Source organism: Vigna angularis, chromosome 4, assembly GCF_016808095.1.
Source record: "Vigna angularis cultivar LongXiaoDou No.4 chromosome 4, ASM1680809v1, whole genome shotgun sequence".
Lineage (NCBI taxonomy): Eukaryota > Viridiplantae > Streptophyta > Magnoliopsida > Fabales > Fabaceae > Vigna > Vigna angularis.
This window is the reverse complement of record NC_068973.1, coordinates 29,865,975-29,880,806: the sequence shown is the minus strand read 5'-3', so window position 1 is coordinate 29,880,806 and position 14,832 is coordinate 29,865,975. Positions and strand designations below refer to the sequence as shown.

Here is a 14,832-nt window from a genome sequence, read left to right as displayed (position 1 = left end):
CATGTTTCTATGTTTCATTTTCTTCTGTCTCTCTCTATTTTTTATGCTTCTTTCCATTGTTGTATCTTTTGAACTTTCTGATTCTTTATATTACCCACACCAATGTACAAAGAATTAAGCAATCTCACATAAAAAAAATGTTGATACATGAGGAAAAAATATATGTCGTAATGTGTCAAAAAAAATATTGTGGAGGATAGTTAATTTTATAAAAAGGTTGAAACATTTAATATAATCATTTAAATAAAAAAAATTAAAATATTGAAAATTTAAAACTTTAAGAGAGGAATTTGATCATTTAAATTTATAAAATTTTAAATTATAATTAAATAGTAAGAATTTTGAACTTTTGAATTTTTTTTAATTAATTCATGTATACATTTTTCATTTTTTTATTCCGTTATTGTTTTGAAATTGAGATACAGATACTTTAACACATTTTACTAACAATAATCAATATTTCTCTCATGTTAACAATCGATTGTGGTTAATTTTCATATTTATTTTGCAATCATTTTTTTACCAACAATAATTATATATGTTTCTATTGATGTCATTTATAACTTTTTATCAATGTCAATAAAATTATTTTTTTATGATGTTAGTAATAAAATATTCATTATTGTTAGTCATAAAATATTCATTAATTATCGTTTGGATCTGCTGCATTGCCGAATGACCACCGCAAACACCCCGCATCGCCGCACCATGAAAAGCCACATCACCGCGCCACGAAACCAAACGGATATGGAGACAGGAATACGAAGAAGAACCAAATGAATATGGAGAAGAAAAGTAAGAGTTGAGAGATGAGAAGAAACAAATCCGGAGAAAAAGTGAGACTTGAGAGAGTGGGGGGGGGGGGGGGGGGGCTATGCAAGTGAAAATGAGTGAGTAAAAATAAGTAGGAATTTAGGGTTTCAGAATAAAGTAAATAAATAGAGTTAAAAGTAAAAAAGGCTACTTTTGTAATTAAATTTTTTTTGTAGAGGGTTGGGGAGGTGGAAGGAGAAGGAGTGACGGTGGAGGGAGCAACACCCAAAATAGAGCTGTCAAAATGGGTAATGCGGCTCGACTCGGCCCGGCCCAGCACGGTTGGTCACTTAGTGAGCCAATCCAACCCGACTCACTTATTAGCGAGGTGAAAAAAATCAAACCCGGCCTGACTCACCATGGGTTGGTGGGTTAAACAGGTGAGCTCACAGACTCACTTAATTATAGGTTTTTTTTTAAATAAAAAAATTATAATTTTTTATAATTCAAATCTAAATAAATTTCACATTAAAATAATGTTAAATTCCAAAAATAATTCAAAATAAAAAAAAAATATATCATACAATCTAAGCGTAATCCAAAAATAAGCACAAAAGGCGAACAAATAAGTTTTTAATATTGATAATTTTTGTATCACTTGTCCATCTATAATATTAGACTGTTGAATAGATAAATCTATAATATTAAACATTTGTTTTTTATCCCATCTACAATATAATAAAAAAAATGCTAAATAATAATATTGAAATACAAAATAATAAATAATTAAATTAAATAATTAGGTGGGTTGGTGAACCAACCCAGCTCACCACGGGTTCAACCTGGGTGAGCCTCGGGTTCTAAGTGAGCCGGGTTAAAAACTAACCCGCATAAAAATTTACATTTTTTTCAAACCTAACCCAACTCAAATCTGTAGTGAACCGGGTTGGCTCACAGATAACCCATTTTGACATCATTAAGAAAAAATATTTAGTTATTTTTAATTGATGATAGCATAAATTATAATTTATTTCAAAATCATCATTACATTAAGCCACAGTTATGAGATTATTCTTAATTTTATAAACAACAATAAATATTCTAAGTGAAACATATATATCTTTTGATTGATATACAGTGCAAAAAGAATATTCTGTAAAATAACAAAATTAGATTCTCATAAACATACTTCTTAAAAATCTTACTAAAATAAATAATTTAATGGAGCATGTTTTTAAAAAGAATACATCTTTTTACAAATGACTTTTTTTTGTTCGTTCCTTATAAATAAGAACTGGTTTAGGTTTAAGATTATTTAAAATGAAAAAAAAAAGAGTAACTTATCTGGTTTTAACTTTCAAGTTGGCAAAAAATATATATTCATGAAAAGTTGAATTTAGTTAGAATGCATTTTGCAATTATTGTTTCTTTTATGAGTAACCCTAATTAATTTCTTCCATAAGTGCTTGCGGGTATGTTGGAGAAATTGGAGTCCTTTGCAAGCTTTTGAGTTGTGTTATTTATGTTAGGGACACAAAATGAGAAGAAGTACATGTTATGTCGATATTCTATTTACAACAACAGTCGAAAGTACTGTTTTAATATTATAATAAAAAACAGAACTTGAAAATGTTATCTTGAGATTACTGAGCATTGATTCAACTGAATGTTTTACTGTTTAAATCGAGAAAGATATATAAAAGCACGAGACCCAGTTATTAACTCCAATTAAAGAAGGTGGGTCGAATACGCATATATGCTCTAAAATGTTCCACGCGTTTCACCAAATTAATGAAACACTTCTGCATAGTATTTTTAACTTCTCAATGTGATCAAACAAATTTGCATTTACTCTAATTCTTATCAGTTCAGTAGTTTTCTTTCCCTTCTGTTGCATCTTTCTCGTAGTGTTGTTTCTGTCACATTGTTTAACCTAACAAATTTTAAGAAGATCCATTACTAACATATATGTCCCTTATTCATCAAATGTCACTTTCTAAACATAGACTTAAAAAAATAGTATTTAAAATTACAGCATCTAGAATTAAAGTTTATTTTTTTTTGGATCTGTTGTATAAAAACTGATAAACCAGTATTTTCTGATGCATGTAGTTTCAGTGTCCTTATAAATTTATCTATTTATCTACTGTATTGTACAAGTTCCTCAGAATATAATAGAAACTTTCCAAAAATTTATGAATGATCTTTAAAAAGAGTATAAAATAAACTAGGATTTTCTTAGAAGGAAAGAGAAAAAAGAAAATGAAAAAAGAGAAAATGAGAAAATGAGAGGATGAGAGAAATAGTTTTAATGTATTTTGGAATGAAAATAATTGTTATATTTATAAAACATATACCTTGCAACAAAAGAAAATGATAGTTGCAACTTTAAAATAATCGAACGTTGCTTAATAAAAACTGTGACGTTGCAGCCATAAAATTCTTGAACATTGCAGATGTTGAAAATATTACATCAATTAGATATAAAATCAATTTAATAAGTACAAACTTATCTTATAATTTAACTTTATAAATTAATTTTATAAAGTTGATTAATCTTAAATTTTACTTCTTAATCTTTCCAATTATGTATATTTTGGAACTTCTATCCATACATATATTATTTACTTTTAACAAACTTGCATGTATATTAAAAGATGCAGTTAAATTTCTGAAAATTGAGGACATTTCCTTGTACCAGGAAGCATGCAAGATATATACCTGTGGTAACATGTATATATAACTTCTTCCTCTTGAGTTTGTCATGTCAAGCATATCTAGCTAGTGATTTGAGGGTTTTGCAGTTTCTACCAACCACACCTTTCAAATCAGAGGTTCCGGTTAGGGAGTCACCATTTACTAGTGCATGCTCGCCCAAACTCCAATTCATCATATCTTTGGTCTTCCATTAATTTGATGGATAAGCTTGAGCCTTCTCCTTTCCATTGTGGTTGCAACATTTTCATTGTTTTCTCCTATACCCTTTTACACATTACTTTAAAAAGCTTTTATTCCTAGCACACAAATGGGAATAATAATCCTTTCCTTTCTATTTGATGGTTGAGCACCCCACAACTAGTTACCACTACCTGTCATTCAAACCCTAGAAATTTAAAGTTAATGTGTCACACTCATCAATACAACTTAATTAATTAACACCAATTATATATACAGTCTCAAACCTTGTTTTAAAGTAAATATATAAAAATCCACGTACGTAATCTTGGAAAGTGATCCCAAAACAACTGCAAAGGAATAACCAAGGGTTAAGAAAATGGATCACAAGTTCAAAACTGAAGAATTACACAAAGCCAGATTAATAAACGTGAAATAAAGGCATGCAGTTGAATTGGCTTTGTCACAAACCCTTAAACAAACACTTCCTTTCTGTGCCACTCAGAAAGTTGTTCATCCACAAACCCATAATGGAATGTTCCGGTATTACTTTTCTTGGTGCTTGTTATATACCCTCTTTATCTCCCCACTTCTTCATTCACTGAAGTTATAAGAAACAAAAGGAATACATAGAAAATAAAGGAGAAGGTAAGAAGAGAAAGGTTGTGAGTTTGTGAGAGATGGGGAGGGGTAAGATTGAGATCAAAAGGATTGAGAACTCAAGCAACAGGCAAGTTACATATTCAAAGAGGAAGAATGGGATCCTTAAGAAGGCAAAGGAAATTAGTGTTCTATGCGATGCTCAAGTTTCCCTTATCATCTTTGGTGCCTCTGGAAAGATGCACGAATACATCAGCCCCTCCACCACGTAATTATATAAGGACTTCTTTCACTTCTTCATCTTCCTTTAGGCTAAACTTCTGCTTTTCTAGATTCCTGGTTTTCATTTTGTTTCATCAAGAACAGTGCAAAACTCTCAAATCTATTTTTCTTTCTGGTTTAACTTGGATCTTTTCATTGGTTAAGGCTGATTGACATCCTAGACAGATACCAAAGAGCCTCTGGGAAGACCCTCTGGGACGCCAAGCATGAGGTAGCTAGGTTTTTTTTTCTTTGAAAAAAAAAACATGAAGAACAAACTAGTACTTTTTGTTTGATTTGCCTCAAAGGAAAACATGCATATATATGTAGTTGTTTTTCTTAGAATATGTTCAGTTCCAAGAACCGGTGATTCTGTGGTTAGATCTAGATTTGGAACATGTAGGCAAGAGTAGTGAGAATAGGTATGTGTCTATATGAACAGATCTGACTATAAAACAATATTATGAACTCCCCTAATTCCTTTTCTTTGCAAAAGTTTCAAAAGCTGAATGGTATACAAGAGTTGTTTGTAGGGGTTAGGAACAAAGATGTGACAAATGTCTCTTCCTAGCTAGGGAGTACTCGGTCGATGGATCTCTCTCTTGACTACACGTTTCTTCACTGACATTCAAACCAGCCACTAGCTAGACCCAGATCTACTGCAAATAATGTTCATTTATTTGATAAATTTTCCTTTCAGTTCCATTTTTGTCTTTCTTTCTGGGGTGAGACTAGGGACATAATATATGTATTCGGATTTTACATAATATTGTTGTTGAACTCACTGCAGAACCTCAGCAATGAAATTGATAGACTCAAAAAAGAGAATGACAGCATGCAAATTGAGCTCAGGTATAAATGTAAACATTAACTATTGCACCTTGATTATATATCCAACGTCATCTCTTAATTATTTCAGATCAAGTGTATCTATATATATATATATTTATATTCAGGCACTTGAAAGGGGAAGACATTACGTCACTGAATTACAAGGAACTGATGGCTCTAGAGGATGCCCTTGAAAATGGCCTCAATGGTGTCCGTGAGAAAAAGGCAATGATATTTTAATGATTACACTTATCACAGATTCATTATTGGTTATCAAACACAGAAAACAAGTTTCCTCAAACCTTGTCTTCTTTGTGCCACAGGTGGAAGTGCACAGGATGTTCAAGAGAAATGTATGTAGGTTTTTCTCACATTGTATACGATGAAAACTTAATTAGTCTTTACATCATAAGTTGAAATCATAATTAATTATTCTCACTTGATTCTATTAACATATCTGTTATCATAATCATAATAATGCTATTTTTTAGAATAAAAGTACTTTATATATATATATATATATATATATATATATATATATATATATATATATATATATATATATATATATATATATATATATATATATATATGATACAAGGATACTCCTGACTGTTGTTTAATACATTTGATATTGGTCAGGGCAAGATTTTGGAGGAGCAAAATAAGGAACTCAATTTCCTTCTGGTAAGTGATATATATATGTTGTTTTTCTGAAGCATTATGAATAATAATTTGCATGATTTGAATTCAAAGTTATTTGTCGTTGTGAAAAAAAAAATCTCATATACATAGAAGGGATGAGAGAGGAAACTAAATAAAAGGTAAAGAATAAGATGAGAGATATTTTTACAGGAAATACGATATTTATAGAAAAAAAAAAGAGAATGAGTGTAAGGAGAGAGATAAAAAAATATTTAAATTGTATTTGACTTATATTCTTTTAAAAATTACTTTTGCCAATAAATCTTTTAAATTTGAATCAATTTACTTTTGCTAAAGTAGTGTTTTTCATTTGTGGGATCGCCGCATTTTTAGCTAGTTTAAGGTGTAAAATTTAACCTACTATATATATATTCACGAATACTATTGTATCCAAATCCAGATGATGGTTACTGAAAAGGATCTTAAACATTGTGAACTTTTTGTGAACACAGATCAACAGGAAAAAAATTGATACATATTAGCTTCTTTTTTTATTTTATTTTATTTTAATTTGTTAGGTGTGCATTTTGCTGTCATTTGTAGTTAAAGGACAAATTGAATTTTATAGTTTTCATATAAAAAAATATAATAACACAAACTTATGTCTTATAAACTTAGAAGCAATCAAATCAGTTGAAATTTAAAATACAGATTTTTTTAAAAAAATAGCTAAGATATCATAAAATTAAAATGAATAAAAAGTGTATATATTACCTTAAAAAATCGCTTTAATATAAGCTTGTTTATGATATGTGGTACTTGTTGATTGCATATGTTACTCATGAATACATCTGAGACTTCATCACCAGATCAGAATCAAGACTTATTGATATTTTATTTCAATCTTTTATCACATTTTCTATACTGTTTCTCTCATATCTTAATAGATATTAGCTAATATAATCTCTCATGAAGAAAATTTATAGCATAATCCTGGCAGAAAATTTCATGAATGAAACTAACATTTATTTTAATTGTTCTGTATGTGTATTACAGCAGCAACATTTGGCATTAGAAAGCGTGGGAAACATGCATGGACAGTGGATTTGACAGACAATATATCATAATTATAAAGGGATTTCCTATATATATATAATGTAGATTAATGGCTGCTGTTGTCAAATTAATTCTGCTCAAAGCCTTGTATAACTTATATAATTTCCTATTTCCACCTATTATTATAATAGTTCATTGTAGACTCTGAAACTTGTTATACCATGATGATTGAATATTATATATGAAACTATTAATTAATTATAGTATGTTTTGTGATTCTTGATAGCTTATCAAACATGGAGAAATGTTAATAACTTAGATTACTATTTGTCAATGTATTTTTAAATGTACAGTACACTAGTGCAACTAAGGTATACCGCCTCGGTCATTTTCACTTATAGACACCGGTTCTACGACCGGTGCATATTCAAACGAGGTAAAAAGAATGGATTTTTTGACTCGGTTCTGAACCGAATCAAAAGGATTCAGATTCTGATTCGGTTCACAGACAACCGAGGCAGTAAAGTTTTTTAATTTTTTTATTTTCAACCGAGATCAGTGTTGTTATGTTTGTTTATTCTCTTTGTGGTTAAACTTCTTTCTCTTTTCTACAATTTTCTTCATCCATGTCTTTGGACAAAATTACTTTGACAAACAAACTCAGATGTCTAAGAAGGGGGAACAGGAAGCAGAGAGAGCAGACGGGAGATCCAAACCAAAATCAGAGATCCAAACCAAAAACAAAAAATCAGAGATCCATTTTGCCATCCACCTGCAAAGAAACAGAACCAAAAACCAAAAATCAAAAACCAAAAAACGCAGAAAAGGGTTTCCGCCATTGCAGCCGCCGTCGCGGGCTGTCTCGCCGCACCGTCGCAGGCTCCCGCCGCACCGTCGCGGGCTCTCGCCGCACCGTCGCGAGCTCCCTCGCCGCGCTGTTGAGATCTCTCTTGCCTCGCCGCGCCGTCGAGATCTCTCTCGCCTCGCCGCGCCGTCGGAGCTCTCTCGCCTCGCCGCACCGTCGCGAGATCTGTCCTCGTCGCACCGTCGCCGCACCGTCGTCGCACCGTCCTGGGGATGCAGAGGGAGAAGTCATCTGGTGAGAGAATGATGGAGTTGAGGGAGAGGGGATTAGAGAATGGGAGGGGTTGCAGGAGAGGAGGGAGGGGATGAGGGAAAGTGAAACGTGAAATGGGAAATGAGAAATGGGAAATGAAACATTTAGAGTAGAAGTAAGAATAATGGAAGGGTTTGAATGGAAAGCCTGGCTCACTAAAAAGGTGCAACACGTTACGCCTTGGTTCTGTTATTAACCGAGGTCGTAGCTCTTTCTGTCAGATGGAAACCCTGCTTTACTGGAAAACGTGCAGGTTCTTGTGCCTCGGTCCTGCATCAACCGAAGCAGTATCAGATCCTTATGCCTCGGTCCTTCATCAACAGGTGTCGTAAACGTTTTATGTCTCGGTTCTTTGTATACCCGAAGCATATAACTTCATCTTAATTTCCAAACTGCCACCGTGTCTTTAAATGCTTCGATTTTTACAAAAGCGCGACATATATTAAAAAGGTGTTTTTTTACTAGTGGTAATAATTAAAACTTTTGGTATATAATAACATTTTAATGATTAAATGACACACAAACCATTTATACAATTGATACATATATGCCTACCTAGTCTCCAATTTTTATTTTGTTTAGGTTAATCCTTTTGAAATTTCTCTGAATAAGGAAAAGTTTGTGTAGGACAAAACGTAATATGTTAAGGGTGGTGTTCCCTCATCACCCCCCACTATTTTCTTTTATTTCAAAAATATTCTACACCTTCCCACTATTTTCTTTTATTTCAAAAATACCCTATACCTCTCCATTATATTCAACAATCTTTCTCTTTCTCTCTCCACATTAATGGAGCATTCACATGGCTCAGATTTAAACTTGTGATATATTGCAAAATTTTATTACACTTACCCTTAAATAAGTTTGATTCGATCCTATTTTCACTGTTCAATATATTTTTTTTCCTTCAAATTACTTAATAAATGATAAAATTTTGTTCTAAATTTCTAGAAAAATGTTCATATATATGTGTGTTTTTTTTACATTTAATATCTATAATTTTTAACATTACATTATGTTTTAATTTACAGACATGTTTGACTCAAATAACTTGAATAAAGTATTTAATTTATTAGATAAATAATATAAAAATATTATTAAATACTTAAAATATAAAAGAAAATTTATTTGTTAAAGATTTAGAATTTATTTAGTTCTTTCGTCATTATAAAGTTAGTATATAATAATAATAATAATAATATATTATTTACTATTAATATTATTATGTTTATTATTTTGTATTTGCATCTAACTTTTAAGTTTATAAAATAGAAGTGGTAGAAGCACTAATATTGAAGTTTCCTTTGAATTTTATATTTTGCAATATATCACAAGTTTAAATCTAAGCCATATGAATGCCCCATTAATGCAGAGAGAGAAAGAGAAAGATTGTTGAGGATAATGGGGAGATGTAGGGTATTTTTGGAATAAAAGAAAATAATGGGGAAGTGTAGAGTATTTTTGGAATAAAAGAAAATAGTGGAGAGGTGCAGAAGCACTTGGGGTGGTGGAGGGAGCAACACCCTATGTTAAGTTATATGGAAAAGTCGAGACCCAAAATTTAGAAAAAAAAATAAAGGGTGTGCAAAATATGTCAACAAATAAAAATGTCTCATCTAAACTAGATTAGTGGAGTGCATTTTAAAAAAAGGTACTTTTCATGACAAAGAAAGTTTAAACTTATACTAAGAGAAAATAAATCTTTTTAAATACTAGCCAAGACTAAATTATATCGAGTGAGAATAGTATAAGTAATACTTTTAACACTACAAAAAAATAGGGTATTACCGAAGGCCAGAAGCCCTCGGAAAATGGCAAAGGCCGTCGATAATGGGTGTTTACCGAAGGCTTATCGACGGCCAAAAATCCTTCGGTAAATCTCTTGTCGCTAACAATTACCGAGGGCTTCTGCCCTTCGGTAGTTACCGAGGGCCAAAAGCCTTCGGTAATTACCGAAGGCTTTTGGCCCTCGGTAATGGCCATTCGAGGGTATTTACCGAAGGGCAGAAGCCTTCGGTAATGACCTGCTGTGGGCATTTACCGAAGGGCAAAAGCCTTCGGTAAAATGCAGAGCAGGTTTCAGAGAAATGATATTTCTTTGCAACCCACACCTGTATATCAAATTTCAATTACAAACAGACCTGCATATCAGTTTTCAAGCACATACAAATATGCATAATGTGCATCTCAAAGATGCAATCAATTATCAATATCCATTGAACATCAATTAATCCATAGAACATCCATTAATGTATAGATTATGTAATTATAGTTCAAATATAAAACAATGTAACAAAAGGATGTTCTAACATCCAAAGTCTGGAAGTAGATCTAACTAACACTGAAATGATATCAAGTCTAAAATGTTCTAATATCTAAATGTTTGTCTAACAAAGTAAGAAGAAAATGAAACTAATAATGTACATAACTATCATCAGAATGATCTTCATCATCCTGCTCCTCTACTGATGGCTGGACTGGTGTGGGTTGGACTGATGAGGGTTGGACTTATGTGGGCTGCTGAGTGGCAACAGGTGATGAGGAGGGTCGTGACTGGGTGGGAGGGATATTTTGTACGTCCTGTGAGGTTTGAGGCAAGACTCTCATGACCAGGGCCTTAAAATTTGTAAACTCTGCTCTGAGATCAGTGATCTCCTGGTCACGTTGATGGAGTTCCTGCCTGAGTTGAAGAACCTCGTCAGGAGTACTGGTGGAAGGAGAAGGCTGGTGCTTCAGAGTACCTCCTCTGGATGCTGTATAGTTTGCAGCAAGTTGTCCCGCACCATACACTCGTCCCTTTTTCTTCCCACCAACGATGTCGATCCAGCACTGTGTCCTACGGATGTCATCATCTGCATTACTGGCATCATCCGGTGTAGGAGCTGACTCATGTTCAGATCTAACCTGTGAAAGTCTCGTAGAAAAGTCTTCCTGTTGAAACATTAAAAGCAATATCAGGGAACGATAGTATAACATAAATGAACAATTAGTAATAGTAATAGTGTTATTTGCTTACATGAGTCTTCCGAGATCTTTCATCAACAAATTCATTAGTTCCCTTCCAAACATTAGTCTGTGCAAAGACCTCATCAACATGGACCGCCCGTCCTAGAGCCTGTGCCTGTAACATAATTAAGAATTACAAGCGTACATATGAAATAGAATATACATAACTTATGTATGAAAGAAAAAGTTATGTAATGAGATTATAGCATACGAATGGCATGCTCATGAATGGTGATCGACCCACCGGTATGCAAGGTGCCACCCCTTTCAGACGCTCTGTTCCGCTGGGCTTTGGCACACTTATTGCGGAACTCTACTGTATTCCAATGGGCCAGTAAAGAGTTCCAAATGTGTTCACCCAGCCAGTTAGGGCGCTGTCCTGCATTGCGGGCATCCCTAAACATCTCTGACAGCCGATGAGATGCTTTCATGTGGAAATTTCTGTGTATCTGACTTTCATGCTCAGGTTTCCACTGCACCTTCATCTGTAACATTAAAGAGAACAAACATTGATTACAAAACATACTAAAATAAGACGGACATTAGTGTAATAGATTGCTCACCTGAAAGCGCTGCCAGATTGGCTTTCTGTCGTCATGAGGTATTGCTCCCCAAGTAGGCCATGGACTTAAAAACTGTTGCTTTATTGAACGTGTGATGGCCTGGGAAGCAACCCTAGATGGAATAAACCTGCATAACAAAACTCATTTCAATTACAATATGGTTTAAACATCAAATGATATCAACAGATTATAAACTTACCCTTTACCATAGGGCTCAATCCATGGTCGATCATGGAGGGGCGGGTCAAGATCTTCAGCATCACCACTTGAATCTGGATCACCAAGTGGTGTGACAGTCTCAGAAGGAGGTACAGAAGATGAGGAAGGTATAGAAGTAGGGTCAGGGAGAGGAGTGAGGGTAATAACAATAAGGGGAGGAGTGAGGGTGGCAATAATAGGAGGAGGAAGAGGGTCTGCTGCAGGGGTTGTAGAAGGGTGTGCTGCAGGAGTATGAGAAGGGTCTACTGCAGTGGTAGTAGAAGGGTGTACTGCAGGAGGAGGAGTAGGGTCTACTGCAGGTGTAGGAGTCTGTATACTAGGGGTAGGAGGAGGCCCCACAGATGATGTACTACCAGGAGCAGTGGTAGGTAGTCTAGCAGGCACCCTAAGTACATACTTTGGTGCCTGTCGTTGCCTCTTTGTAGGCCTTGGTACCCCTTTTCCTTTATCAGGACGCTCTTAACCTTGTCCTGTCATTACTGCATTCAAATGGTTACAAATAAAGCGAAAAAATATAAATAAATAAAGAAGGAACAATTGTTTTCAAAGTCAATGTATAAGTAATTGCATACAACTTAAAGATGGTATTTTAGATAATGGTAATGAAATGATAGTCCAATTTGCTACAATAGATGTTCAACATTCAATCATCATCATCATCATCATCATATTCATCTTCATCTTCAGCATCGTCTTCTTCTTCTTGTTCTTCTTCTTCATCGTCATCATCATCATCATCTTCTTCTTCTTGTTCTTCTTCATCTTCTTCTTCTTCTTCTTCTTCTTCTTCTTCTTCCTCTTGTTCTTCATCACCTTGTATTGTTGCTTCTAATTCATCTCCATCACCATCAGGGTCGACCAATGCGGTTATACGTTCAACTTCGATAATTTCTTGTGGTTGTGACATTTGGTCAAGTTGGTAGGCTACATCTTCCTCAACTTCATTTGAGTCTATGCGACCTCTAGGCTTCGTTTGTATTGCTACGGCCCAACCACGCTTGTCAATATTGCGAAATGGTGGATATGGCACATAATAAACCTGTCTGACATTAGATGGTAGAATGAAAGGATCAAAAGGCCCATATCTTAATCTCTGGTTCAGTTCGACAATATTAAAGCGTGGATCGACTCTAGTACCAGCTCTAGAAGGATCAAACCATTCACAATAAAACAGTACCACTCTGTTTGGAGAAGTAGTGTTGTTGTACTCTAACTCATATATTTTATGAATGATGCCGTAGAAATCATCATAAGACCCCTCTGTTAGGCCCTTGACATACACACCACAATTTGATGTTTTCTTTCCTTTAGACCATTCATGTGTATGGAATTTGTAACCATTGATGAAGTAAGTGTGCCATTCTTTGACACATCTCATTGGTCAATTGGAGAGATGTCTTAACTCTTGAACCGTGGGAGTTAATGCCTGATTAAAAACCTACAAAGGTACTAACAAAATTATAAAATCAATAGCCAAATTAACCTTGCTCTAAACGGAGGACAAAACTACGGACCTGATTTCTAAACCAATGGGGAAACTCAGAGTGTATTCTAGCAGAAGTATTTCCTTCTGTGACTTGCTCAGCCACAACAAATGAGCTGGTACAAATGAAATTAATTAGTGTATAACAATTAAACCTTTTGATAGATTAGAGATGGATGATGACATACTCAAGGTACGGCTTGACTTCACTGCAATTGATCAAGACATGGACATGAGCGGAGTTGAATTCAGCATCAGTTAACCAATGAGTGAATTCTTTCCCTGCGTGACGGCCTGATTGTCGGAAAACTGATAATGCACCTTCACGTGGTTCAACTTGCCATTGCATTTCATTTCTGACATGAGTGGGAGACAACATGAAGTTCTTGAAATAATGTGAACAAAAATAAGTTGTCTCTCTGTGCAAGTAAGCTGCACATATTGAGCCTTCCACTCTAGCTTTATTTTTAACTGACCGTTTGGATTCTCCCATAAACCTTTCAAAGGGATACATCCACCTGTACTGCACGGGTCCCCCAAGCCAAGCTTCATATGCAAGATGAATTGGAATGTGCTCCATTGAATCAAAGAATGCAGGAGGGAATATTCTTTCCAATTTGCAGAGAATAATCGGGATATTTTCATCCATCTTTTTAAGGGAATCTTCCTTTAGTGTCGTGCAACACAAATCTTTAAAGAAGCTACTGATTTCTATCAGTGGATGTAACACGTGCATTGACAAACAACTGAACGCAAGAGGGATGAAAGTCTCCATGAATACATGACAATCATGACTCTTCAACCCTTGAATAGTACCGTTCTGAACATTGGCACATCTGGACAAGTTAGAAGCATATCCATCTGGCATTCTAAGCTCCTTGATCCATCCACACACTATTCTTGTCTCGTCTTTTGACATGGTGTAATTTGCTTTTGGTTTAAATAATCGGCCGTTACCTTGTGCCTTCAACTCTAAGTCTTTTCGTGCACAATACAAAGGTAAATCTTTTCTTGCTTTCTCATTATCTTTTGTCTTACCTTTAACATTCATAACTGTGTTGAAGACATTGTCAAAGAAATTTTTTTCTGTGTGCATCACATCGATGTTGTGTCTTAGCAAGTTGTCCTTCCAATAGGGAAGTTCCCAGAATATGCTTCTTTTAGTCCAATTATGCCATTCCTCAAACCCTTCTAGCCTATTCTGACCAGATTCAGTCACTTTTGGATAGTCTTTCACTCTTCTCCACACGTGTGATCCAGTCAACTTTGGCGGGGGCATATCCGTTTCAACTTGTCCTTTTCGAAATGCCTTTTTGTTTCTTCTAAAGGGGTGATCAATGGGCAAGAACCGTCGATGGCAGTCAAACCAACTACTTTTCCGGCCATGACTCAATTGGAATGAC

At 34.4% G+C, this 14,832-nt stretch overlaps 3 protein-coding genes across 7 annotated transcripts; 1 reads left to right on the top strand and 2 right to left on the bottom strand.

Moving 5' to 3' along the window:
- Positions 1–4,231: 4,231 nt before the first annotated feature.
- LOC108331307 (agamous-like MADS-box protein MADS9) lies at positions 4,232–7,307 on the top strand. Of its 4 annotated transcripts, none has more exons than XM_052876196.1 (7): positions 4,232–4,516; positions 4,675–4,741; positions 5,300–5,361; positions 5,466–5,565; positions 5,664–5,693; positions 5,983–6,027; positions 7,045–7,307. In XM_052876196.1, exons 1-7 carry the CDS (start codon positions 4,329–4,331, stop codon positions 7,093–7,095), a joined length of 543 nt encoding a protein of 180 aa, XP_052732156.1. In that variant the 5' UTR covers positions 4,232–4,328; the 3' UTR covers positions 7,096–7,307. The 4 variants fall into 4 exon arrangements, with proteins under 4 accessions (XP_052732156.1, XP_052732158.1, XP_052732157.1 ...); XM_052876198.1 differs by having other exon boundaries at positions 5,664–5,697; XM_052876197.1 differs by having other exon boundaries at positions 5,664–5,697; positions 7,042–7,307.
- Positions 7,308–8,350: 1,043 nt separating this feature from the next.
- On the bottom strand, positions 8,351–12,341 carry LOC128196270 (uncharacterized). Its single transcript, XM_052876520.1, has 6 exons — positions 12,300–12,341; positions 11,927–12,255; positions 11,728–11,854; positions 11,383–11,649; positions 10,156–10,269; positions 8,351–8,428 (listed from the first exon to the last, which is right to left on the bottom strand). Exons 1-6 carry the CDS (start codon positions 12,339–12,341, stop codon positions 8,351–8,353), a joined length of 957 nt encoding a protein of 318 aa, XP_052732480.1.
- On the bottom strand, positions 12,106–14,611 carry LOC128196159 (uncharacterized). 2 transcript variants are annotated; one of them, XM_052876194.1, is made up of 3 exons: positions 13,618–14,611; positions 13,461–13,545; positions 12,106–13,384 (listed from the first exon to the last, which is right to left on the bottom strand). In XM_052876194.1, exons 1-3 carry the CDS (start codon positions 14,523–14,525, stop codon positions 13,328–13,330), a joined length of 1,050 nt encoding a protein of 349 aa, XP_052732154.1. In that variant the 5' UTR covers positions 14,526–14,611; the 3' UTR covers positions 12,106–13,327. The 2 variants fall into 2 exon arrangements, with proteins under 2 accessions (XP_052732154.1, XP_052732155.1); XM_052876195.1 differs by having other exon boundaries at positions 13,461–14,611.
- Between the last annotated feature and the right edge of the window lie 221 nt (positions 14,612–14,832).